Consider the following 27,889-nt stretch of genomic DNA (forward strand, 5'->3'; position numbering starts at 1 on the left):
TCAGCAAACCCGGAATATGAAACCAAACTACCTGCGCACTCAATGGTTCAAAGTTCGGGTGGTCGGCTGAAATTGCCGAGTGGCCATATAGACTCCTAAAAAACTGGAAAGCAAAGATTTTGGATGTCTCCAACATCCTTTCCTAAGTGAACTGTAAGTAACTCTAATTAACAGAGATTGAGAGGAGGAGGGCTGGGCATGGAGTGCACTTTTCACCAGTTATTGTAGCCTTTACATTTAACACTATACTAAATAACAAGGTCTCTTCTCCCACTTCCTGTCATCTCCATTTGGTTCCACTATGTTTGCAAGGGCAGTTTGAAACAGCGTTTGTGAAGTTCCCCTTGCAAGTAAGACAGGAAATTAGCTCACTAATTTGTCACACGCCATATAAAAAGAAACAGACGGAGTAAAGAAACAGACGGAGCACTAAATAGTAGAGTAAGTTTCTCAAACTGACCTCTGCAGACAACTAGAAAGTGACGGCCGGAGTCAATCGCTCCTCGAAAAGAGCAGAAACTACGCCATTGGTATCCAGTTTCCCCCTCAATCGACACTGCAAATTCGATAATCAATATATTTTGACTTAATATTCACTTAACCTGAATATCGTAACCCCATAGAACAATATAAGTTCTTAGCCAAAAAGACCCAGTTGATATTCATGTGACATAGCCCAACTCATGAAAAATGGAGGCCCTCAAGCGTTTTATCCAACACGTGCATTACAATAACAACTTGAAGCATGGAAAAATTAACAAATGGGTGAAACTAACAAGGATACCTGTCTCAGCATATAATCATAACCAAACCTTGCTGTTACATTCTTTGTCATTTGATTGTACATGAAATCAGATGCAAGGGAAACCTGCACACAATTGCTTACGTAACGAAACTGCTATAAAAGTGAAAAAAGATGTAAGCACTAAATATGACATGAAAAACACTCACCTTTTCAGATACTTTATGTACATAACTAAGCGCAACCATTCCAGTGGTTGCAATTTGGGCAGTCGCAACCTGCACATATACGAGATACAGCTTCATCAGATACAGCTAAAAACATTTTATTTCCCCAGCTTAATATATATATCAAACTATCCAATGCTTGTGCCAATTGTGCGTTTCCAAGATGAGTTGTGAGGCTCTTGTTACAGAAGTCTAAAAAAGATGCTAAACACAAGCAAGAAACCTGATTTATCAGGTCAACTAAGATAATATATGAGCCTAAGTACTTGTGGGAAAACTTCACTACGGTGCTACCGTACATGGCATAAAGCAGCGTGCATGCATATTTTTTAGCTTCAACCAAGGAATTTCATAGAAGCAGATCAAGGCTTTTAAATAAAAGAAGTGAGCAAGTATTTAACCTTATTGCTATATGTACAACAATTGAAATAACATGAGTTTATGAAGACTTCTGAGCTTTTCCATCCAGGATTCCACAAACTGCCAATTGCTGGGCGATAACCAACCGAGAAATTCGGGCTAGGAAGTAATTCTTTGTAACTCAGCAAACCCCCCTCCTAATTACTTCCATTATACCGATGGCCGGTGCCGATGCGGCGGGCGAGGCTGAGGTCCGGGTGCGAGGCGAGGTCGAAGGAGCTGCATCCCGGCCACTTGCGGGGGGCAGTGGGGGCCAGCTCGCGGATGCGCGCCACCGTGGCGGCCGCGCACCGGTCATCGGTGGAGGCCATGCAGGCGGATCCAGTGGAGACGGGGAGGGCTCGCGCTGGATCCGGCTGCTCGCCGCAGATCCACCGCCTCCGTTGGCTGCGCGAGGTCGACGGCGTGGTCCAGCCTCAGATCGGCCGTCGGGAGGGGCCCCGCGAGCAGCCGCTCCAGATCCACCGCCGAGGCTGCTGACGTGACCTCCCCGCCGTCATGCACGGCCACCACGAAATTTCCTCCGCCGCCAGAGGCGTCCGGCGCGTCAGGGAGTCGGCTGGCTGGCCGCGGGGCCGTGGGGACGACCGACGATGGAGGGGCGAAACCCTAGGCCGCGCGACCCGCCGCGTTGCATCGCGAGGAGGAAGCGGCATGGTGGCGGTGGCGGTGGAGGATGAGGAGGAGAAGGAGGAGGGAGGACGCCGCCGCGCGGAGGGCGGGCCACCGCCGAGTTCGTCCCGCGCCGTCGCCGTCGCCTGAGCCGCGTAGCGAGCCGGTAGAGAGAGAGAGAGAGAGAGAGAGAGAGAGAGAGAGAGAGAGAGAGAGAGAGAGAGAGAGCGGAGAGGAGGAGGGCGTCGGGGTCGGGGACAGCCGCCGAGGGCTTCGTAGTGGGCGGGCCTTACTGTAGCAGGTGTTGGAGCGAAGACGGGTCGTGGATCAGCGAATCGGACGGCCAGCAGAAATTCGGGTGACGTTGCCACCCTGGCTGGCGGCCAAACTCCCCTGCTTTGATAATAAGAGATTTCTTGTCCTTTCGTGTGTGTTTTTTTGTCTGTGGATGCCAAGAGATAAAGTAGATATATTCATTCATTTTAGATATAGATATAGATCTAGTCTCTTTGCTGTAGGTAGTCATGTGTCACGCAGGTAGAGTTCCTGAATGGTATCAGATCAGGACATAATTACTGGTCTTATATGTTTAATATCAAGCCTGTGACCTTTTCTGCATGCCTAAAATCATTTGAATGTGATAGTTTAGCCAGTAGAAGTCACGTTGAGAATTGCAGCCATAGTTAAAAGCATTGCAATCAGTAAGTACAATGCTGCATCACTTGATTAACTGCATATGAGTTTCAGAGTTTGTCTTTCAAATATGTAGTTTGTAGCACTTTTTTTGAAACAAGTGGTCAAACTAAAGCACTATAATAACTTGCACTGCCTTTATGATGCACTAACAAGAAGTATACATAAAGAAATCCACCTAATAGTTTGCCACAATTGATATTTATATCGTCAAATAAATCTGAACATCAGGTATAAGAAATGATATTTGTTTTGTTATATAATTGACTAGTTCTTCAAGTATAAATCTGAACATCTACAAAAACTGAATTTTCTACTGATTACGTACCATGGGATGGATCTCGATCCAGTTGTGCTTTCGATCTACTCCCTCCGTTCCGGTTTACCCGGCGTACACCCGTTTTCAGAATCAGTCGCAATAGGGGGCGGGCAGCAGTACCAATGACATCTAGTCATTACTCCGGACCCGACTCAAGCAAAGCATGCAGCTGAACCGTCGCTGTGCTAGCGAATCGGGGTCCCATGCATGCAGCCGAAAGGGATAAAAAACGGTAATGCTACCACTTCGACGTCCCGCGTCCGACGGTTTAAGTATCGGATACGGCGCCGCGTGTCCCACGCTGCTCCGCTTTCGGAACGTCGCGCGCGGAGTGGAGCCGCCGGCAGTACAAAACAAAACGCTTTTACCGCTGGGTGGCGTTGGCGTTAGAGAGCGGAGTGGAGGCCAGATGTCCGTCCGTCGGCTTGCGTGCTAGGCTACTGTGCCGCTGCCGCTTGACAGAAGCAAGCACTCATTCCTCATCCGCGCGCGCTCTCTAACAATAAGAGGATGTTTAGTTGGGTGAATTTTGGATTTTGAGTTATCGTAGCACTTTCGTTTTTATTTAGTAATTAGTGTTCAATTATGGTCTAATTAGGCTCAAAACGTTCGTCTCGCGATTTCCAACCAAACTGTGCAATTAGTTTTTTTTCGTCTACATTTAATGCTCCATACACGTATCGCAAGATTCGATGTGATGGGTACTATACCACTTTTTTAGAATTTGGCCTGGCAACTAAACACGCGCTAATAATAAAAAAACTCCGGTGCTTATCCGCTCGTCTCAGCGTTGGCCGCTCACCCTTTCTCACCGCGCGCATGTCTCCCGCGCATGTTGTGCACTTAAAGATGGCAGCGGGCAAAAAAATCCGCGTACCCGCGGGCACCCGACCCGGTGGGTGCAGATACGGACGCGAACCGGTGCCCGCGGGCATGGGCGCGGGCATAGAGTTGTGCCCAGCGGGCAAAGTTAAATGGGTAAAAAGAAGCATGCCCGTATCCGCAAATCCGCGAAACCTGCACTGACATATGGGGCCACTGCGTAAGAGCTATATAACCTTCAGATTCTAGGGTTTCAGTTCACTCATCCGTCATCCCAAATTCCCAATCCCATCCCAAGTCACGCCTCCGGAGTCTGGCCTCCCCATCGGCGTCGCGCCTCCCCAGACCCCAGCGGCAGGCAACCGGCATCGCACCTCCGGGCTCCGGCCTCCCCAGCGCCGTCGCTCCTCCACTCCGGCCTCCCTTAGACGGTCAGATCCCCAGCCCCCAGTTCCCCACCCGCGGCTCCCCCAGTTCCCCACGGCGGCTGGCCTCCCCGCTCTAGTTGTGTTCCAGGCCTTCACTGCCAGGTCGTCTGGTGCGGCGCCACCGTCGTCAAGCTCCTAGGTACGCGTTCCGCACGCTAGACCCGAGCAGCCACGTCGCAAAGCTCTTGGCTGCGCGTTCCGCGCGCTGTGCCAGAGCAGCCGTGCTGCCCTTTCAGCTCGGTGCGTGCAAGGGCACAGCCATACCGGTGAGTTCTATCCCTGTCCTCTGTCCTTCAAATCTCTCCTTTTTCTGCAATCACGGTATTCGATTTAGTCCAGGCTACAGATCTCGCTAATCACTTCGAATCTCTCTCGGTTTGGTATTGTACTAGATGCTAATGTCTTGTGAATCGTTGGTGTTTTTGCGGTAGTTGCCGTACAGGTGATTTTTGGGGGAAAAGAAAGAAGGCAAGTCACTATTTATACTTCTGGCGGGTATGCGGGCATGCCCGTGGGCAAAACATGCCCGCGGATAGCGGGCGTGGGCACAGATATATTGTCGCGGGTGCGGGTTTGTGATTCCTATACCGGCGCGGATTTTACCCGTTGCCATTTTTATGTGCACTCCCTCCGTCGCGCCTCTTGCCGACGGACCCAGCCCGTGCTATGCGCATCGCGCCCCCGCCCTGTCCGTCGCCCTCCTCAACCGCATGCGGAAGAAATCCTGCGTATCCTGCACACACCGCCCGCCCCACGCTGCGCCGGCGAGGTAGTTGGGTCATTGGTTCTGAGCCCTCCTCCTTTGGGTCTGAGCTCTCCTCCTCCTCCTCCTCCTCTGAATCTGGGGGACGCGGCGGTGGCTAGGGTTCCGACGAGCTCTGTTGTAGTAGTCATGTGTTGCTGTTGCAACAAGTAATATTTTTTTTATTGTATTAGTCTCTTTTTCTGATGCTGCATCTCGCATTGCGCTTTGTTTCATGTTGTTGCAGTAGCGTTGTTTGCTGTTGCAACAATCAATTTTTTTTGTTATATTAGTTTTTTTTTTCCAGATGTTGCATCTCGCATTGCGCTTTATTTCTTGTTGTTGCAGTAGCTTTGTTTTACTGTTGCAATAAGTATGTTTTCTTTGTTGTATTAGTCTTCTGATGATGTTGCTTTCTCGTATTTCGCTTTGTTTCTTGTTTGTTGCATCAGCTTTGATTTGTTGTTGCAACAAGTAATTTTTCTTTCTTGCATTAGTCTTTTTCTATGTTGCTTTCTCGCATTTGCTTTTTATTCTGTTTTTGTTGCAGTAGCCTTGTTATAGTGTTGCAACAAATAATATTTTTTGTTGTATTTAGTTTTTCTTTTTGATCTTGCATCTCGTATTGCATTAGTTTTGTTCTATTGTTGAAGCTGTGTTTGTTCGGACGTTGGAGCAGACTTGTTCCGTGGCGAGGATACGACACCTAGCATGGCACGGCGAGGGATGGGCGGCACGATGGGATGGCGGGGGACGGGCGGCACAGCGGGATGGTCCTTACGTGCATGCGCAGCAGTAGACCCAGCATAGCGTGTAAGCAGCAGGTGCAAGCATACAGTGCGCACCACGCGAGCTAAGCATGCGAGCAGCAGGCGCAGGCACGCGGCGCAGCACACGAGCAGAGCATGCGAGCAGCAGGCGTAGGCACGCGGCAACATGTAAGCAACCGCACGCAGCAGCATGCAAGCAAGAGGACGCGAGCAGCAGGCACAGCCGTACGCGAGCAGCATCGGACCGGCTGACGCATGCGGGACAGGCGGGTCAGACGCGGGCGTGCACGGCACCATTCGATCGATCGGTATCCATCGAGCGAAACGAGCAGGGACTCGAGGCACATGCAATCGGAGGCCATGTTGGTCTGTGGAGGCACCTAGCTCTCCCGTGCGACTCTTGCCACTCCGCCTTCCTGTCAGTGTCAGTGTCATGTGTCATCCCACTCCGCTCCGGGGACGAGTCGGTGGCGGCCTCGCCGTTCGCTTCATCCGTCCCGTGCTTCCCCTTCCTACATCGAGTACCGGCCGGCGAGCATGGCGGACGCTCCAGGCTTGTGGTGGATTCGCGAGCGGAGCGCTCTGGCCCCGAGTCGCCGCCGCATGAGCGCGCCCAGCCTGAGTCGCCGCCACCTCCGCACACCCAGCAGGAGCCGCCGCCGCACGCCGTTCCCATGCGCGCCCGCTCGTCCACCTCCGCAACGCCCCCGAGTCACCTCCGCTGCATCTGCATTCTCAGCCTCTGAGGGACAGAGAGGAGCAGCTGCAGTCGCGGCTAAGGCTGGGCTTGGCCCCGTCCCGGCGTACTCCCGGGGCACTGACGCGCAGCGCCGGCGACTCCTCCTTTGTCCAGTCCTTTCCCGCTGGGGCTGGTGCTGGGCCGACGGTCGGCCCTCGCGACGGCAAACACCAAGTTCATTACGATTATCTATTTCTGCCACTTCTTTGTCTATGACACGCTTAAGATAGGAACATGCTCATATTCACTAATAAATAAACTCAACTGTAAAGTATCCCATGGAATAGAACCACGGATGGAGCTTCTTTGGATCACACACAGGGAATAGACTTCGCTGGTAATAATATTTCATACAACATGTCTGGTTTACCGCAGAGGTAAACACCACCTGCCTGCAACATGCCCTCCACTGTTCTGAGCTATCTGAGCTGAAGAGTCATATCTGCTGCAATTGCACAATTTTGAGTAAACAGATTTGCACCCACTGCACTGACCCACATTGCAAGTTATCACTGTGAGGAAGACTAACATTGGTGTTGCTAAGACATAATGCACTTAAGGTTTGCCACCTGTCTTCAGTTTGAAACAGCAACTACAAACTGCCACCTGTCTTTAGTTTGAAACAGGAACTACACACTGATTGTCCCATCAAGGATTCCCCATCAGGAACTACAGCTAAGCCATCAAGGATGCTCCATCAGGAACTATACACTTATCGCGTTAAATGTCATAGGAAAACATAATTCAAAAACTATACAATCAACATTTTGTTCAACAACTCAAAATCAATTTGCAACAGTTTTTTTGCAAGTGCTAACAATCGCACCAAATTTTGTTCGACGCGAAAGCAATCTATACAGGAGATATCCTACAACATTGTAGTTGGACAGTTGACGATCCAACCAAACTGATAATTCACTTCTGCTCCCTCCCATGTCAACTTAGGTGTGTCTGTAAGGCTAACCAAGGATTTCAGTGTCAGCGCTGAATCTTCCTGCTAGGGCAGGCTTTCTCAGCGATCACAAGATTTCTCCTTGGCAAAGCTTTGCAGTTTCTTGGTATTGAAATCAAGGTGTTCTTGGTCTGCACCGAATGTGAAATAAGCAGTTGTTAGTCATATGTACAAGCAGTTGAGGAACTGGCTAAATATAAATAGTTTGACTAAATAGGCACACAAGTTTCTTTTGTTCGAAGAAAGGAAAACATGCTTCACCATTTTTTTTTCTTGGATTTTCACAAAAATGAAGGAAATATGAAATAGTTTGGATGCCAGAAGAGTCGGCAAAAAAAAAAAAAACAGTGTCAGCACAGAGTTCTTTACATGCTACTCATTTTAACAGTTCGTGTGCAAAAAAGCTGCCAAGAAAATGAAAGAGCTACCGCCCAAGCATGATCTACATGAAATTCAAAATCAACTATAAATGCTTGCTCCATATATACCTAATGGACCTACATCACTAATAAATTCAAATGCACTGATTCTTGTGGAGCACGATTCCTGAGCATACCTTTCTCCAGAACAGTGTGTGCCACGTGAAATGGGACATGAGCAAAAACTTCAGGTCTAGGAAACATTAGCAAGTATGTTTTTTTGGGTCCGTGATCTCCACAAGTCGGGTATATCTCCTTTATCAGCTACTTGCCAGAGTTTCCTTCCATCTCTTTCACTATGACCTCAAAGGGAGATGGCACACCGCTTTTGGTTGTCCTAGCTTGTTTTCGGAGGGTTGTCAGGGCCTATGTTTGCATGTCTTATCTTATCATTCTCCACCAACTGATAGTAACAGAGAACAACAAATCAGAAGAGTGATATTTAGATCCCTGTTTTGGATAAATGTTGACTCCTAAAAGTTGGCTTACCTCAAGGGCCCTTCTGTGCGCTGTTCTTTTGGGAACACCATTATCTGTTTTTCAAAATAAGAAGAAACTTTGCTATTCTCTATTTTTGATAGTCGATAGTGCTTTCACATATATGACATGTGCCTGACAAAGTTCCACTTCGATCCCAGTGTTGTCATGTATGAACTGAACAACTTAAGTTTTTGTTATTCAAGAAATTCCTAATTGTAAGTAGCACTGAAATAATTCAATATCATTCTATATATATGAAACAGGTTGCCCTCTTGCCTCACCAATTTAGAAACAGCTGAAGAACTGATGGTAATTTTGTCAAAAAGAAAAAGAAAGAAAGAACAATGATGCCAGGACACTACATATTGTTCCGTTTGTTTGTACTACCATTCCAAATTTTGCTAGCAGTATGATCACTAAATAATTAGCACAGAGACAAAATTGTAATGCTGAAAATTTTCAGAGAATGACCATTATTTCATATACCTTTCTACATGGCTGTGGGTGGACCGTGCTTTAATTTCTGCTTCCGATGATTGCTGCACACCAAGGCACGACGAGTGGGACATGGTTGCCAATAGTGGTTCCTCCAAACAAGGTTGGTCCCTGAGATGACAAACAAAGTAAGGAAAATGAAGGCAGTAATGCCAGAGACATCGCTGCAGATATCCAAATGCCTGATAATGACCTACAGTTGCAGTACTTCCATGAGCAGTAACTATGTTGCAACTAATTTTCTTGGATGCTAGCCAATCAACTAATGGTGCAATGCCAACAATCGACCACCTACAGTGTTTGCAGAGTCCAATCTTCCAGATATGGACAGTGCAAAGCCGTATCCATCCATGAACTAATTGCATCAGAACCAAACAGCATAAGAGTGATGGCTATTAGGGATATGTGAAAAATCAGCACCGCACACAGTCCTGCACGCAAGCATGTGTGTCTCCTACCCACTGTTGACCCGCAGAACACAGGCAAGCTTTGACGGGTTACCTGACTGATAGGAAGCGATCGGAGCTATCCATGATTAGCAGACGTGGCGACACGCAAGCCTGAAATTATGCAAGCCATTTTTAAAAGTCTAAAACTATGGAACATACTATCTGCAGCTAGATCATACTGAATGATAAAAAGCCTGCTACATATAACTGAATGGCCAAAATGAAGATTTGTCTGCTGGCCAAACTGAACATGTTCCTGTGCAAAATTAAATTGAGACTGAAACTATGAATGACTGATGCTCAACAGATTGAACACAGATAAATCAAACATCAGAGTCCGATGATTGTGTACAGGAAAACATCCCACAGGAGAAAATTCTATACTACAAAACCAAAGAGCTAATGGACTAATAAAACAAATGGTAATGTAAAGAAAGAGCAAAAGCATCAGCCCATAAAAAGGGAAGGTAATATAACAAAAGGGTATCCATATTAGTTACGGATGCGAATACGAATATCCATATTTACGTTTTTAGCGGATACAAATTCAGATAATTCAGATTTTCAGACATCCATGTCTATCCCTACTCACAGCCCCGGCACGGTGGAGTGAGTAGCGAGGCAGATCGGACTTGGTCAGCAAGTGGTCTGGGGACTTTGTGGATCTCCTCCTACTTCATGAGTTAGCAAGTCCCACCTTTCAGTAATGGTCAGGGTATATTTGGGATACATTTTGAAGTTCCGCTCAGGCATCACAATGTCATTTTGATTGAATATGGCATCCACAAAAGGCACCTTTTTCAGGGTTTACTCATAGTGTACCTTGAAGGCGGTCTTTGTTTCCAATAATTTTGTTGCTCTGATATGAAAATTACATCAAACTCATGTCTGAAAATCCTGAAGAGGATATCAGCAGATATTTAGTATAAGGTTGGAAAGCCATGTTAGACGTCCCGGATAAAATGGTCAGTGAGAGAAGGGAAGAGCCCCATGTGTTGAGTTTATAATAACTAGTGAACCATATACCCTAAATTACTACAGATGATGACCATCAAAACTTCATGTTAGTATATAATGGTAAATAATAAAGCTAACTAATATCAGAATTACACAGGTCTGCTACCTCCCTATTGGTTTACTGCGCTACGCCCGGCTGTCTTATTGAGTTCCATCTCCTTCATGGCCCATCTCATCCTTTCTGCATCTTTCAACATTCCAGCTTCAAAGTACATGTTTGACATCAAAACATAGAATGTGACAACATTGGAGCCTGACTGGAAGAGGTCCTTGGCAACGCATTCAGCTAGCTCCAGATTACCGTGAAGCTTACAACCCCCAAGGAATGCACCCCACACACACTTGTCTGGGCACAAAGACATTCCCCTGATGATTTCATATGCTTCGACAAGTCTACCAGCACACCCTAGCATGTCAACCATGCAGGCATAGTGCTCCAGTGTAGGCGACATTTGGTAGTCAGAAAGGATGCTGTTGAAATGCTTTAGTCCTTCATTAACAAGGCCTGAGTGGCCACATGCCACTAGAACTGCAGTGAATGTGAACGGATTTGGTCTCACGCCTCCACTTTTCATCAGGGAGAAGATTTTAAGAGCCCCTTCAGAATCACCATGGTTAGCATATGCACTTATCATGGCACTCCAGGACACAACACTCCGCATACGCAAACAGTCAAAGACATTCCTTGCACTAGCAATCTCGCCGCACTTTGCATACATATCAACAAGAACATTGCCGATCCTTGCATCTGTGTCAAGCCCATGATTCCGGGCAAACTCATGCACCCATTTGCCAGTCTCCAGGGCTCCTGATTGTGCGCAAGCAGACAGAACACTGACCAAAGTCACACAATCAAACCCCACCTTCTCATTAAGCATCCTACAGAATAACTTGATTGCCTCAACCACATCACCATGTTGTTCATGCATTGCAACCATCGTGTTCCAGGAAACCATACTGCGTACTGCCATTCCCTCAAACAAAGCTTCTGCCATGGGAATGCTCCCACACTTCCCATACATTGCGATGAGCGCATTAGCCAACGCAGGGTGGGAAACTGATCAGAGTGATCTCATTCGGAAGGACACCCTCGGCAACCATCGTGCCGAACAGCGCAACTGCCTCCCCAAAGAAGTAGTTTTGCACGTAGCCAGCAACCATGGCAGTCCACGACACGACCGTCCGGGACGAGCCATGGCTCTCCGCAAAGACCAGCTCAGCGTCTGCAACCTCCCCTTCCTGGAAGTACATCGCGATGAGAGCGCTGCGCACGAACCCATCCCCAGCGAGCGCGAACCGCGCCGCGTCGCCGTGTGCGGCCCGTCCGAGCCACGGCTCGCGCGCAGCCGCGCAAGCTGGAAGCACAATAGGGTAGGTGTAATGGTCCGGCGCGACGCCTGCGGCGCGCATCCGCTTGTAGAGGGCGAGGTTGTCGGCAGCGTGCGACGACTGGGAGTGGGCGTGCGCGCGGAGGAGGGTGTTCCACATGTAGGCATCGCGTACAGGCGCGGCGTCGAACACCATGCGTGCGTAGGCGAGGGAGGCGGGCGCCACGCCGGCGTGGAGGCTGGTGGATACACCGAGGACGATCGCGCGGGCATGGATGGGGAGGAGGGCGCGCAGGGAGACTGGGGAGGAGGCGGAGGCAGCGGTGATGAGGCGGGTGTAGCGGTGGACGAGAGTGGAATTGATCTGCTCCACATGGGGGAGGACCCTGATGCTGTCATCGATAAATCTGTTGACACAAGATTCCAGTTCCTGAGTTGCATCTGTTTTCATCTTCTGGAGTTTGGCTGCTTCAAACTTGTCTTGACAGACCAACAATGACCGGTTCAACCGTTCCTGAAGCAAGGGGCAGTGATTAACAAAGATATAGGTGGCATGATAGTTTACATGTATAATCTAAACCATGAAATAGCAATAGGCCAAAACAAGGTTCCTATGAACCTACTGGAAGATGAATTACAGTTAGGCAGCTACATTATTCATGTAGTTGTTCGCCTACAGCAGGACACAGTTTTCAGTTCAAAGTAACAAGATGTGTTACATTGTGTCTGTATATGATTCCGGATATCTGGGACAACCATCTTCAATAACACTGACACCCACTAATAAATCTTCTATGAACCAGGTGGATAACAGTTGGCATGCGGACCTCAAAAGAAGGTGCTCGGATTGCATGTCAGAAGTACAATGTACATAGGGATGAAATAAGAACTAAATTGCTGCAGGGGGGAAACCTTCTAAAATTCGTAGTTGTTGCATCATTGAGATCATGAAAGCATATTCATTAAACAAAATAACTATAGAAAAAGAGGACTTTACCATACCACATTTAATGGCATTAATATAATGATTGATTGCATGAAACAAATACACCATCACAGATAACAAAACCTCGTGCGGCATGCTTGTTGAGGTATTTGTGCTAGTGACTGTGAAAAACATTGTAATTGTCATGCATACACAAGTTGGAAAACATGACAGTTCATTTACACACAGCATTGGAGTGGTTGCAATGATCAATAAAATCAGAGCAAAATGGAGCACACAAAACAAATATTAATAGTAACTTAAAATTCAGAAATATTTCATAGGAAAAAGTTACAGGTATGAAACTATTAACCTCACTGCATCAGAGAAATAGCCAATCATAATTTCAGTACTACACAAACACAAAGGAATTCAGTACCTAAAAAAGGACGAGCAGAGAATTCTATGGTGTTCTATTTGGCAAAAAAAGATATGACACTTGTATTGCAGGAAATTAGAAGTACCTGAAACTTGGCCATCTCCAGGGTTCCAAAAAGCCGCCTTGGTGGAGCAGCGGCTGCTGGCTCCCGCTGCCCGCCGGGCGCGCGCGGCGCGCAGACGGTCCACCGGAGGCGGGAGGGGAGCGGGAGGCGCGCGCGCAGGGTCGCCGACCGGTGTGCGGAGGACCGGAGGTGAGTGGCGAGAGGCGGGAGGGGGAGCCGCTTACGCCGCTGCCGAGCCTGGGACTGCCCCGCCGTCGCTGAGAGCCCGAGCCTGAGAGAGGCTGACGGGGCGGGGCCACGCGTTAGTGAGAGAGGGAGGGAGCTGAGAGGGAGAGGCCAGGTGTGTTTGTGTTTCTCCTTTTGAAACAAGTTTATTTATTTACAAATTGATTTTGAAACTTTTTTCCAAAACTTATGGCACTAAGCACATTAAAAGATTGTTTTTGCACACAAATAAACACATGCATACGGCATGAAATGCAACGAAACAATATACCCTATGTCATTCTTAGTTAATTCGTAAAGAAAATTAATTTCCTCCTCTAACAAATATCAGCTCAGCGTCCGCCACCTCCCCTTCCTGGAAGAGAGTGGTGCGAACGAACCCATCCACTGGAGCTGCACCTGGAGCCCTGAATGAAAGTCTGAAGATTCAGGCATCATCAGTGAATCCTCGTGCTGCTGCTTCTGACCGTGACCGTAGCAACCGGAGGTGATGATGCGCGGCGCTTGTCGTGAGCTGTGGCCATGCGCCGCGCCGCCCGCGCAGACGCGTCTACGCGAGTAGGAGGGCGGCCGGTGCCCATATGATTAGCAACGACCTATATTTATCGGCATGATTCCCCGTCAGGTAGTACAGGAGTACCAGTATCTTTATTAGCAACGACCTTCATTAAGCTCGCCTGCTTCTCTCCTGTCAAGGGAGGGCACATGTCGTAAGGGCAGTCCCAATGAAAGAAACTAGTAGTTTCTATAACATAGGATATCGTATCAAAAAAGTACTGCTTTCCAACCCATGGTTTCTATGAGTAATAACTATTTTCTCTTTCTCTCTCCCAACTCTATCTTTTTCTCCAATGGGAGTGCGACACGAGCTCTCTAGAAATTGGTGGTTTCTCCCCAATGGCGATTTCATGGTTTCTTGGCGCATTGGGTCAAGAGTAGACCTGGTTTCTTCATGAAGAAACCATTTCTATGATTTTTGCTCTCTTTCTTCATTAATTACGTTGCCATGTCAGCATTTTACCTATGTGGCAAGTCATTTAATGAGGATAGAAATCATCATCAATGCACCATTGAGACTGCCCTAAGCTGTCAACGAGTCGCACGTGCGGCACCGTGTGCTGGAACTTGCGCCCACCGCCAAGATCTTAGTGCAGTGATTACGGTGATTATTTTAGTGCAGTTAGTTTTCAGATAGAATTAGTAAACGCACATGGGGGTGTGGCACTGAAGCAGTCTGCGTCATGCGGGCCCGCAGATTGAGAGAATACGATACGATGGGCCATGGGGAAGGCAGATTTGTCCTGAGCTGCATGCGCGCCGCCCGCGCAAACGCGTCTCTGCCACATCAAATCTTGCGGCACACGTATAAAGTACTGAATGTAGACGAAAAAAAATTAATTGTACAGTTGGGTGAGAAATCACGAGACGAAACTTTTAAACCTAATTAGTCCATAATTAAACACTAATTACCAAATACAATCGAAAATGCTGAAGTAGCCAAAATCCAAAAAATTTTGGATCTAAACGGGGCCTCATTTTAATGATTGTCTAAGCACGTGCGCCATGTCCGACTGCCTGGGATGAATGGATCACCGTCACCGCCGCCGCAGGCCCGTGCATCTGCTATCCAATCGTACCTGTCTCTGACCTGCGTGCCGTTGCCATTTCTGCTCCCTCCTCTTTTGGAATACTACAATTTTGGATTTGAATCCAGGCAATTTTTTCTAAATTTTACTAAGTTCATAAAAAAATATGATGACCACTAATGTAAAATGTTAGTAACTTTTGTATTGTTTGGCTTATCCAAAATTGATAGTTGCCGGATGTAGGGAGTACTTGGTATACCACCAGGCACGCACAGGATGCAGGTCTAAGCTCTGCAACGCGAGCACCAGGCAGGGCCAACTTACACTCGAACCCATACATGCAGCAACAGGGAATCCTGGAATTCCTGCCTAGTTAGGCTGTGTTCAGTTCGCGAAATTTGAGAATTTGGCTATTGTAGCACTTTTATTTTTATTTGACAATTAGTGTTCAATCATGGACTAATTAGGCTCAAAACGTTCGTCTCGTGATTTCCAATCAAACTATGCAATTAGTTTTTTTTCGTCTACATTTAATGCTCAATGCATATATCGCAAGATTCGATGTGATGGCTACTGTAGCACTTTTTGAGAAAGTTTTTGGGAACTAAACATAGCCTTAGGCTGCGTTTGGTTGCTATGGATTGGTGTCCTGGAATCATTACAACCAGGATTGTTAGTGTAACTTATATAGCCAATGTTCACCAGAAATAATTCCTATCCAGATTTACCCCTAACCGAACGAACCCTTAATCTAGTTGTTTTCCTCTCCTCCCATGAACATTAGCATTTAGCAGTGTCAAACTTATTTTTTTTAAATGTAAAGGAAAAAATGCAAAAAAAAAAAAGACTCCTCCCTTCTTGTTTCAAAAAATAGTAATAGAGCAACTCTAGGCAGAGCTACTAGTCTTTTATTATTATCATTCTCCCCATCAAAAAAGGAAGACGAACGGCAAATGCATTCTTGCATGCCCTTTTGCCGTTCCTTCGTGTACAAACATTTGAATTTAAATTCAAGCTTCCTCCTGTCTATCAGTCCAGCGTGCCTCCTCTCCCAATCTCATGTGTTCGAGACTCTAGAGCAGCCGCTTGATCTGTGGCGGTGCAGGTGCATCCAGCTCAGTAGTAGCTCCAGAGCGTCATGTCGCCGGCGCACTCGGCGGCGCCGGCCCCGTCGTCGTCGCCGTCGATGTTGCTATGCCAACCGCTGCTGCTCTGCCAGTCGTTCCCGCCCACCATCCCGTCGTCGTAGTAATACGGGTGGTCGAACTCTAAGCTGGCGCCGTACATTGCCGCCGCCGCGGCGGCGTCCGCCTGCTGCTGGTACGCCGACGAAGGCGCCGACTGGGGCGCGGGCGTCGTGGACGCCACGGCCACGGCCACGGGGGCGTCCTGCTGCGAGTCGGACGGGGAGGAGGCGGACGAGTCCTCGGCGAGCTGGATGGCGGCGCGTCGGATGTCGTCGGGGGTGGCGAGCGTGGCGGGGTCGACGCGGAGCAGGCGCGCGGAGTCGGCGAAGTTGAGGCAGGCGGCTCGCCCGCGGAGCGCGAGCGCGGCAACGTCGTGCGCGCGCGCGGCGGCCTCGGCGGTGGCGAAGGTGCCGAGCCAGATGCGGGACTTCTTGTTGGGCTCCCGGACCTCGCACACCCACCGCCCCGCGGGCCCGCGCCGCCGCACGCCGCGGTACACCGGGTGACGCGTCTCCCGGAACTTGGTCCGCCCCGCGGGGCGCTTCGGCGGCGCCGACAGCACCGTCGCGTACTCGTCCCCGTCCGCGGACGACGGCGGCTCCTGCTGGTCGTCGTACCCGTACCCGTAGTCGCCGGCGACGCCGTACTCCATGGATTGGCCAGCGGCGGCGGTGGCGGTGGCGGTGGCGGCGATCGTTCCAGTGGTGTCTAGAATGTTCCTTGTTCGATCGAAATGGATGGCGTGGCTGGAGTGGGAACGTGTGTGCGGTCTGGTTTATATAGGATTTGGTGGTGGAGGCCGGAGGGGCAGGCATGTATATGGAGAGGAGCGTGAGAAGTTTGAAGCGGGGCGCGTGGCGGGAGACGGAGGTGAGCTGGAGACTGGCTGGGCGGTGGTCGGGAAAGTGCTGCGTGCGGGACGGTGGCGAGGCGGCGGGGGAAGCCGTGTTGGCGTCAGCGTGGCGTCGCGTAGGGTGGGGTCCACGCCATTGCTTAGCGGACGGCGTTAAGGAACGTTGCGGATTGGGGAGACTTGGGGCCCCCGCCATGGCAGCGACAGAGGAAGAAGGCAGGGTGGAGGAAGGTGGGGGTGGCACTGGCACGTGGAGATGGCGACAGCGGCTGGCTTTTGGGCGGCTGGGCTACCTGTCAGGCTGTGCTGCTGCCGTCTTCGGTCTTCGGTCACTCAACTCAGGCTGTTGGTTCATGAATTTTAGGAATTTGACTACCGTAATATTTTTGTTTTTATTTGTCAATTAGTATTCGATCATAGATTAATTAGGTTCAAAACGTTCGTCTCGTAATTTTCAACCAAACTATGTAATTGGTTTTTTTTCGTCTACATTTAATGGTCTATGCACACATCATAAGATTCGATGTGATAACTACTGTAACAAGTAAACAAGCACTCACTGACATCCAAGGCTTCACGAAGAATCAGTAGGAGGGACACACAGGATCTAGCAGGGCATGAGTCCGATTCTTTATACTAGTACAGTAGGAAAGAAAGTGTTGTTAGTGCGTGTTTAGTTCATGAATTTTGAGAATTTAGCTACGGTAGTACTTTTATTTTTATTTGATAATTAATGTTTAATCGTGGACTAATTAGACTCAAAACGTTTGTCTCGCAATTTTCAATCAAATTGTGTTAGTTTTTTTTTCGTCTACATTTAATGCTCCATACACGTATCGCAAGATTCGATGTGGTGGCTACTGTAGCACTTTTTGGAAAAAAATTTGGGAACTAAACAAGGGCTTACGGTTTTTTTGAAAGATATTGTTTAGACTAAAACTTGCGAAAAAGAACGTGGAAACTCGAAACTTTCAGGATTGTGTCATCGAGAGATCGATTGGGTGAGAATCGGTATCAACTGATTTAGATGTAATGTCACAATCGGCTATTTTATGGATGACGTCAGCAAACGGTGTCAATGAGCTATACTTGAGTGGCGCCAAGGAAACGTGTCGGACTCTACGAATAAGGAAAATTAGAGTCCAAGTTATTATTAAGGCCCTGTTCGCTTCTCTTATAATCCGTACTTTTCAGCCGGAACAATATTTTTTCTCTCACAACACAGATTGTTTTTTCAGCGAAGCGAACGGGGCCTAAGTTAGGAAGTTTTCCTTTTATTTCAAGAATTATAAAGAGTTGTATTTGAGTAGAATTCATGTTTAGGTTCTGGGTATAAATATTAGACCCTGGTTATTATAAAAAGGGACGAACATTCAATCAATACAATCTTTCCGGCTTGAGCCGTCGTATTAGGAGTAGAAGTATTGTAGATTTCGGCGAGTTCTTCAGCAAACAGGGCTGCATCGACTGATCGACCTCCAACTTGCTTATGAGTACTATCACAACTTGTATTATGCTTGTATAGCTGTATCAGCTGATTGATCTTTTATAAGCCATAATATAAGTTAGTTGTCGATTAGTATCGTAGTTTATAAGGCTGTATCAGCTAATTGATCCCTTACGAATCATAATATAGATCAAAGTTATCGATCTTGTGTTAAATAACTTGTTGTTTAATACAATAGCCTCATTGAATCGGCTATCTAGCCGTATATTTGGAACTATTTGGTGTAACACCGACATGTTCCACCTTAAATTACTGATAAGATTTTCTCTCCTTGTCAATTGCAGGTCAAATTGACTGGCACGTCGTTGTGTTTTCAGAATCGACTGGTTCTATGTTGAAGCCAAGCAGATCTCTGGTCTCATTCCACTTCAGATCTTTTGGCTTGCTGTGTGTTGATCACATCGTCATATTTTTGTGTCAACAGATACGATAGTACTCCCTCCGTCCAGAAAAGAATGCAATTATAGGGTTCGTGACGATCAAATCAGTTCAAGTTTGACCAAATTTATAATAAATAGTATTAATGTTTATGTCTCCAAATAAATTTATCATGAAAATATATCTTATAATGAATTCAATGATACTTATTTTGTATCACGAGTGTTAGTATTTTTCTATATAAATTTAGTCAAAGTTTAAACTGTTTAACTTCTCGAAAAACAATAATTGTATTCTTTTGTGGACAGATGGAGTATTACTCTCGCCTTCCACCGCATGGCCAGCAAGGAGAGCACCTCTCAAAAAATTACTCTCTCCTTCCCACAAAGATGCCAATCTATGAGTTCAAAATTTGTGAAAAAAACCACACATGTCAGAGTATGTGGGACCTACTCATACAAAAAGAATCATCCCAAGCCACTTCCTGTAACTTTTAAAAATCCGGAGGATTCAAAAGGGGCCTACATGCTCTCTCTCCCCGGTTGGCTTCATATCGTTACCTTATTATTTATGACAGGCTCAATTTTAGTCACCAGATCGATAAAATGTTATGTTTTGATTTGACGTAAAAGGTTTGTCTATAGGTTTCCAAGAGTTTAGTAGTAAGTAGTAGTACAAGACGCCGGCGCTTTTTGCACTCGGATCCCCTCTCGTCTCTCCAAGGGAAGCCGTGGGCGGATCGGAGTCGTGGGCACGTCACGTGACGGCGGCCGGTGGGCTTTGGCACATGCGCCATGCGGTGCGGCGGCGGCAGTCCGTCGGCTGGGATGGGCGGCGGGTGTGGCTTGGCTGCCCCTCCTGCCACTGCCAGTGCCAGCTCGGACACAGCGGTGGCCGTGGCGCCGTCCGCGGAAACGCGTGGGCTGCAGCTGCGGCTGCGGCTGCGGCTGCCTCCTCGTCCGGATTCGATGCGGGCGGATGTGGCCGCCGCCGCGCGTCCGTCCTACTCCGCTCTCAAATCAGGTGTCGCCGTCTGGACCCAATCAGCGGGCCGCGGCGGCCAGCCAGCCGTCGGACTCTCCTGCCTGCTCTCGTCCCGCCCGGGCTCCACCGAGGAAAGGAACGGAAAGGAAGCGAAAGCAGCAGCTGCTGCGGCCTGTGCCGTGACGTGCGTCCTCGGCAGCGGCCCGACGACACCTGGACGCAGGGGGGGTGGAGATGGGGTTCGTCGTGACGTGGCCTGCCCGGGTTGAGCTTGAGCGAGGCGACCGGGTCGACAGGACGCAGGAGGGCCCGGGCGGAGAGCCACGCGTGGACCGCCCATTGGGCTGCCCATCCATCCATCCATCGTGGTCGGTCTCTCGGTCCATCATCATCACGAGCACGCCCCGATGGGAAATGGATACCGGGATACTCTCTCTCACCTCTTTGACCGTGTCGCCGACCGTCGTTGCAATCCCGATCCGTAACCGTATGCACGTCCACTACATCCAGGATTTTTCATTTCGTCCCGCCTTCTGCCACGTCACCAAGTGGATACATTCATACTTCCTCCATATCGTAATTAGAAGTCGTTCTGTAGTTGGAATGGAGTTAACGAAAAGATGTCGTTCTGCTGCATGAACGCAGCTTTGGACACCGCTGCCCCTCGCGCTTGGCCTCCCGTGCCGCGCGAGTTATTAGCGCCGTGCTCGACGCATGCGCGATTGGCCTCCCATCCACGCGAAAGCAGCGAGCCAGCGAGCGTGCACAGCACCATGCAAATTCCTCATGCAAAATCCACACGTACAGGTAAAAAAATAGCGCGGCTGAGGGTTCGAATGCTGCACCTCTAGCCTTGGTCAGCGGAAAGCTTACCACTCGGACCACGAAGTAATGCTATACGGGTGACACCCGCAGGCCTATTTAATAAAGGCGAAGAAGGAATAATCACTTCTTGGTATGCACAATGCTGACTAAAACGACTTCTAATTACGATACGGAGGGAGTACATAAATAAATAAATGGAGTATAGTCATGTCATGTAGTACACCTCTGGTCACCTCCTCAATTAGTAATGCTAATAATATACGACTACTTACTCCTAAAAAAGCGTGTATATAAAATATAATAAAACCTGCTTGTAGGCAGGATCAGGTGCACAGTTAAGTGTAGACACAGCCACACCCCATGGGTCGCCAGCGCCGCCAACCGATCTTCCTCAGCGGCGACCCCGCGTCGGCCCAGACCGCCGCCTCTCCGGTCGAGGAACGCGCGGAAAATCCATCCATCCTAATCCAGTCGGAGCCACCACCACGGGCCCACGGCCCGTACGCAGAGCTGAACTCCGCTGGCCCGCATGTGGGCTTGGCTGAAGCTGGCCGGCGTGCACCCCACTTCCGGGTAATCCACCGTTTCCTTCCTCGTTCCCCCCAACAACCGTACGCTTGTTTCTCAAAAAAAAAAAAAAAAAAAAAAAAAAAACGTACGCTTACACTTGCACGCAGCACGTGAATTTCGATCCACTCAAAGCCTATATACCCAAACAATGAAACAAACAAGCAGTAGTAAGGCGAATGATGAATAGAAAGAACACTGCTTGGAGATGCTATAACACTCATCGTTTCCACGGGTGACCATTTCTTATTCTGCCACAGGTCACAGTGCCTTCATCAAGCTACAGATTAATCGACGACCATACAACTAACCAACCATCCACAATAGGATTATTTATGAATTATTAGTCTACCAGACATCGCCATTGCCGTGGTTACCGCCACCTTGCGTGGCAGCCAACCTGCTAGTACACGCTACATGCAGAGCTGAGAGTTCCATCCGGGATTTATTTCCTGGTGACAACGATGCCATCCACCAATCGGCGACGCACCAAACCAATCTCTGCGTATGCAGCCGCCACCGTCGTGTACACCACCAGGCCACCTCACTTGCTCTTCGCTGGTGGGCTCGGAAGCAGCTGCCAAGGCGACAAAGAAGAGATGAAACTCCAGCTGATCCGTCTTTTCCACAAACAGGGGCAAGCATAAGCAACGCTTGTACAGGTACTTACCTGGTAGCAAGCGATCAGCGAGCTGGCGAAACCGAACGCGCCCGTGACACGAGGGGTCACCTTCTTCGGCGCCAGCTGCAGCAGCCCCACGGCAACCACGATGTCGAGGCTCGACTTGATGAGGGCGAGCAGCCGCTCGTTGGACTTCTGCAGCTTCATCCGGTACTGCTCGTTCTGGCACACAGATAACAGCCAAATGCATCATCAGAAAGAAGAAATGTGGGAGAGCAGTTTCGTTTCCATCAATCAAGGTGACATGGTGTACTATGCGTATGTCTTTGGTATCAAAAGAGAAACAGTACCTTGTACAACTCTTGGTGTTTCAGCTCCTTCTCTAGCTTCTTCATTGAAGCGGACAACCGTTGGAGCTCAGCTAGCTACACGGTTTGAGCATGAATCAGGTGTGGGAACAAGACCGTGCCGAGAACGGTATAGGCTCACATAAAAGAGTTGTTTCTATAATATGGTAAAATACTAGAAAAAGAGACGTACCTCGATAATAGTTGTGCAGGTGTTAGAACCGAGGAAGCAATAAAATGCTATCCTTCCAAGGAACTCTGCCCGCTCCTTGTTCTGTATAAATAATCGGATTAGTTTCCTGTCTCTCGTGTATCATCATGTAGTAAGTAGTATTGACTTCCATGAGTAATTTCTTTAAGGGGCCGTTTGGATCCCTTCATTTTGGAGGAATTGAAATCTACTTAATGGATTAGGCTATTTGGCTTAGAATTTAACATTCCATAACTTTCCCAAGCTCACAAATAAGCCTATCTCAAATTCGTAGGGTGGGAGATGAAAATGGATTCTATGAATCACTATGCTATAATTCTACTCTCCAACTTATAGCACACTCTTCAACTCACTTCCCTACAATAGAAATGCAACATATAACTATGTCCCTTGTATGCCTAACAATATATATACAAATATATTCCATATACAGCTATATTAGCTTAATTAATCTATGTCTAAATTGTAATTATTAGAATGAATTCAATTCCAAGGATCCAAACGGGCCTAGATATTAGGGAATAACACTTCTGCATCAACTTGTTTCCTTTGTTTATGTGAAAACAAAACACAAATGATAGCAACACACAGTCCTTTTTGCTATGCCAAATTCGAAGACACAGGGGAAGACCAGAGCCAATCAATCTTTTTGTTGCATGAAGATGTGAAAAGAAATTCATACCTTGTATATTCCTGTCCTCCCAGCCCACACAATTTGGTCCAGGAAGAGGAAAGTTGACAGCATCGCATTCTTCGACTGGAACACGCATAAACAAAATCAATCAGAAAACTTCAGAACAAAACCATCCTCAGCTGAACAAGGTCTCATGTAATCAGCAATCAGCGTACCTTCCCGAGTAAGATCAGTGGAAGTGGAGTTCCTTTGGCAGGAGGACTAATTAAAGCATGAAGATCGTTGACAAACTGTAAACAAGGACAGATGAGTCATAAATCATTCGATGATGCAAATGTGAAGCCCTTCAACTTGAAATCAGTACCAAGTATGATGATTATACATATAAAGTACCTTAAAAAGCCGGAAAACTTTCCGAGCCAGACTAGTTGACTTGTCGACATTCTGTGCAGGCCCTGGTTCTCCATTACTCAGGAACTTTGATCCATACTGTATCGCTCTGCAGATTTTATCCCTTGCCTCAGCCTTGTTTAGGTACAAAATAACCAGAGCAAGGTCTCCTCTCACGGTGTCCAGAGAACCCATACTGAATCTTCAGTAACTGCATAAGTGACGCTGAGTCAAAACTATGGAGGTGAATGGATCGACAACACAATGACAGGAGCAGGTATGCAATTGAAGCACACAAGGAGAAACTGAAAATTGGTGTGGGCACTCAATGAATGAACTATCTTGCATAGTTAATTAGTTATGCAGAGATAAATGATTCTAAGATTACATGAGTGTGGCTTAACGACAAATTCACGGATCCCGTATAAGATTAAAAGTAGCTAGTAATACGGTTGCAAGGAACATATAAGTTAGCTCAATTCCATGAGATGCAATTTCTCCTGCGCCACCAAACTTAGCTCAGCTGCAAGATCCACGCTGCAGCGAGCGAGCTGGACCTCGGCAGCAACAGGCACCTGAGGCAACAGCAGCACCGCCGCCACGGGTTGACGGCGTGAGCCGTGCCTCCCAAGTCGCATCCATGGTGCGGTGATTCCTTGGAGGTCGCCGGCTGGCACATCACCGGCACGTCTCTACGCGGCCAACCGAACCCAGCCGCCGCCTGCGACCGAGAGAGAAGCGGCGGCGGATTCGGGTGGGCGCCGTGGCGGCGAAGTCTGGGGGGACCGTAGAAGCCAACCAGATCGACAGTGGCGGCCCGGCGGCAAGGAAGAGAGATCCCCCTAACAGAAACACGCCGCGCAACGAATCCAACCAGACCAGCGAGCTAGCCAATCGGCGGCGTAATCAGGACCGGAATTTTGGGCGGCGCACACGAGGAATCGGGACACGAATACTCGCTAGCGATCCCCCTATCAAATACGCTCAATCCCCCTACGGAAATCAGTGCACAGACTCGCTAGCGAGCGATCGATGTGAGTGAAGGCGTGCAAGGAAGCTCTCACCTGCTCCTGCGAAACCGACGACGATCTCGCCTTGTTGCTTGCCGGCTGCTGCAGCTGTTGCGGCCTTGCGGGCGATCGATCAATTTGATTGGGACAGGGATGTGCACAGGCAGGCGGAGGACCAGGACACCACGCGAAGCATACGTCTTTTTTGTTCTCTTCTCTATAAATATTGTTGGGCAGGTATGGAAACCTGTTACGACTACAAAACGTGCGCTTCTTCGCTTCGTAGGAGTACACATTTTTTTTTTACAACAATAGGAGTACAAATTGTTAAGCCAGATGAAACCGTGGCAAACTAAATTGTAACTCTGTTTCTTTTTAATCTTATGTTTGAAACTTTGAATTGGCTAATGATTATTGTTAGTTGAGTTAATAGGGTTACAACATCATCCTAGTTGAGTTATATTGCAGGATGATTTGGGCGATTTGTCATAAGGTTTGTGAAATTGCTTCTGAGTTCTTGGTTTTGATGAACACAAACACATAGCTAGGGACAACGATAATAAGAATTGAAGAGTCCATCCTAGTTTAGGTCCTATTTAGATCTATTAACTGCTAATAGTTAGCTAGCCTGTTTCCAAAAAAATGTAGTTAGCTAGCCAACAACTCATATAGCTAATTATTAGCTGCTATTTTTGGATTATCCTAACTAGTGATATAGTTGTCTAGTATTAGCTAATAATTAGCTAGACTATTAGTTGGACCCATTTGATCTAAATAACTATTAGCTCCATTGATCCAAACAAGGTTTACTTCGTGTCAAGCTTTCTAATATCTAGATTCGAAGCACAGGCAAGGGTGTAACCATATACAAATAAAAATATACTAGTATCACGTTAAGGTTTGCCTTGTCTTTCGTTGCAATACAATTATACAATATGGAAACATTATTTTTTCCCGATCTGTCTTCGTTTACTTGACACCAAAATCTACACAATACAATTATAAGAATTACGGTGTGAGGTCTGCGAGTCCTATTCTAAAGCATAAGACAATCGTCGTGACCATTGCATAAACCTCCGGACTGTAATTCATCTAGGTAACGCAATAAGTTGTATATTTCATCATAATAAGACATGGACATGAAAAATGAAGAGTAATGAACCTGGTGGAAGTTGGAGAAGGGAATTAAGTTGTTCTAATTGCTTACCACATGCTTAAAAGTAGCACAAGTGCTTAACTAGAATGGTTAGGTGATGCACTTAATATGATTGCTAAAACTTCGAATATAAGGATGCACTCCTAGTAATGCTTTTCGTGCAAAATGTAAATGAACTAGCAAGCCAAATAGCCCCTGCATACCCTTGAGAGTCGGGAAATTATTCTCACCTAGACGGGTAAGTCTTGCTGAGTACATCGTGTACTCAGGGTTTGTTCTACCCTTTTGTTGCAGATGTTAACCCTGAGGTGTAACCGTTTTGCGGGTCCTTCCTTAGAAGAGCGTACCCGTGTGTTGCTTCCACTTCTGCTTGGTTGAATCCTCCCTGGTGGGGATAGTGGGGATTTCAGCTTCGACCACTATCGTAGTTAAGTTTGTAGCGTCGGTTTAAGCTTTCAATAATGTAAAAAAGGGAACCTCTGGTATTGTAATCCGTATGTATTAAATTCCGTTGCCACTCTAAAAGCTGGTATTGTAATGTATTTGGATCATGTATTGTACGTGAACCGAAGCTTGTAATGATATTTATGTACTTCGCTACTCATTCATGGATCCTGTATCAAACGTGGATGGTGGACTCGACAGACGACCGGATTTAAATTTATCCTTGCTTACTTAGTGCTCAGTGGTGAGCGAGTAAGTATTTGATTAGTTTAAATTGACGGTTTTGCCACGGTCTTCTTTCTCGGGTGTGAATTTGGCGGAGCCGCGTAGCATAACTGTGGCACATACGGATAGATAGATAGATGTCCCGGTTGCATAAACCTAGAAGAAAGCGCTTCTATGGGGCCCAGCTGACATGGGCATAACTGAAAAGGCTGGCTCGCGTGCGTGCAATTGGATGTTCCGAAGTTTAGGAGGCCCTAGCTAGATGGAGATTATACAATTTACAAAGGTCTAGTTTTTTTTTTTTTTTGATTCATACAAAGGTCTAGCTGGAGATCACCTTGGTGCGCTAAACGAATGGTAAAGTTGCTTAATTTTGAGAAGAAGAAGAAAAAAAACGCACGGTTGTGTAATTTCTGCCGCGGTTCCTTATTACGTACGTACTCCGTATGTGTCCTAACAAATAGCACATGGCCCAAATTCACGAGACGGCCTACACCGACACTGACAACACAGCAGTGGTGTAGACAAGTGATGCCATGTTACCCAACCCAGGCCTGCTGAACTTGCAGGAACGCGTACGTACTGGTTGGAGAAAACGGCCCATTGACTGCGGTCCGGTCCGTCGCCAGCACTGGGCCTTACTCGTGTCAGGACGGGCGGAGGTCGTAGCAGGCACTGTACGCTTGGGCTTGGTTTTTGTGGTCGTCGTCAGGCGTGCGAGCCCAGCGGCCTGGCCTGGCCTGGGTAGGTAATGCTGCTGGCTGCTGCCGCGTCTCGTCGCCAAAAAATCTTCTGGTTGCCGTCGCAGACGAGATCGCGACCATGCAACCGACAGCCACGCAAGTGTCATGGCTGTCCCCGTTCTCGTCGCTGTCGGCCCCGTGGCCGCAGAGCGTGCTTAACAAAACACACTTAACAAAACACACACCAAGGACGTATGACTTCTTTTTGTCTTTTTTTTTCCCCTTCTTCTTATTCGTCTTCTTTGCTCATGTGCGAAAGCACTTGTCCTGCTCACAAAAAGGGACGGCCATGACTTCCACGAGCCCGCGAAAGAAAGAAACATCTCTCCTAAGCCTCTCTTCTCTTCTCTCCATGCCACTCCTGTGTCTCTGCTCTGCGCCGACAGTGCTACGCGTCGTAACTGCCAAAGGAAGAGATATACAGAGACACCACTCGTTTTTTTAATGAATAATTTTTTTTCTTAAACCAACCGAGCTACCCATCTATCTTATGATTACTGAAAGAGACTATTTTCTTTTCCCTTTTAGCATTCACGTTGATCCTCGTGCTGATACGATACACGCCAAGGCCAAAGATTCTATGAGTTATTGGAAACAAAACATAAACATCTAGCCTTGTGTTCGATGTACTATGATCATCATCAGCATTCAGCAATAATATATATCTCTCCTTACAGTACCATTAACAAAAATAAATAGCCACCCACAAATCTTCATCTCAATTACCCACCTAAGGCGATATTATAACAAATAATGTTGAATGACACACTAAACATGTACACATGTGCCACTATTAGAAATAACCTAAATTGTAAACCTTCAGCTAAATTACCCACTGTATTAATTATCGTCTTATGGAAAATACTCTAAAGCAACCCTTTTTAGTGTGGACCTAAGTTTCCCACCTCTGTCG

At 47.5% G+C, this 27,889-nt stretch overlaps 2 protein-coding genes, 2 long non-coding RNA genes and 1 pseudogene across 4 annotated transcripts; all 5 read right to left on the minus strand.

Moving 5' to 3' along the window:
* Positions 1-473: 473 nt before the first annotated feature.
* On the minus strand, positions 474-3,134 carry LOC136530376 (uncharacterized). Its single transcript, XR_010777765.1, has 4 exons — positions 3,023-3,134; positions 952-1,020; positions 785-868; positions 474-556 (listed from the first exon to the last, which is right to left on the minus strand). It is a non-coding gene; the product is annotated as an uncharacterized lncRNA (long non-coding RNA).
* Positions 3,135-7,204: 4,070 nt separating this feature from the next.
* LOC136530381 (uncharacterized) lies at positions 7,205-9,133 on the minus strand. Its single transcript, XR_010777766.1, has 4 exons — positions 8,852-9,133; positions 8,375-8,418; positions 8,023-8,288; positions 7,205-7,597 (listed from the first exon to the last, which is right to left on the minus strand). It is a non-coding gene; the product is annotated as an uncharacterized lncRNA (long non-coding RNA).
* A 1,083-nt stretch (positions 9,134-10,216) lies between these two features.
* Positions 10,217-13,352, minus strand: LOC136530379 (pentatricopeptide repeat-containing protein At3g12770-like; annotated as a pseudogene).
* A 2,412-nt stretch (positions 13,353-15,764) lies between these two features.
* Positions 15,765-16,851, minus strand: LOC136530380 (dehydration-responsive element-binding protein 1C-like). The gene has a single exon (XM_066523122.1). The coding sequence runs from the start codon at positions 16,730-16,732 to the stop codon at positions 16,010-16,012; it is 723 nt and encodes a 240-aa protein (XP_066379219.1). The 5' UTR covers positions 16,733-16,851; the 3' UTR covers positions 15,765-16,009.
* Positions 16,852-21,403: 4,552 nt separating this feature from the next.
* Positions 21,404-24,609, minus strand: LOC136530377 (peroxisomal membrane protein 11-5-like). The gene is made up of 8 exons (XM_066523120.1): positions 24,463-24,609; positions 23,402-23,609; positions 23,224-23,298; positions 23,057-23,131; positions 22,357-22,437; positions 22,167-22,241; positions 21,865-22,038; positions 21,404-21,771 (listed from the first exon to the last, which is right to left on the minus strand). The coding sequence occupies exons 2-8, from the start codon at positions 23,591-23,593 to the stop codon at positions 21,739-21,741; spliced, it is 705 nt and encodes a 234-aa protein (XP_066379217.1). The 5' UTR covers positions 23,594-23,609; positions 24,463-24,609; the 3' UTR covers positions 21,404-21,738.
* Between the last annotated feature and the right edge of the window lie 3,280 nt (positions 24,610-27,889).

Source organism: Miscanthus floridulus, unplaced genomic scaffold (assembly GCF_019320115.1).
Source record: "Miscanthus floridulus cultivar M001 unplaced genomic scaffold, ASM1932011v1 fs_115_2_3, whole genome shotgun sequence".
NCBI classification, from domain to species: Eukaryota; Viridiplantae; Streptophyta; class Magnoliopsida; order Poales; family Poaceae; genus Miscanthus; species Miscanthus floridulus.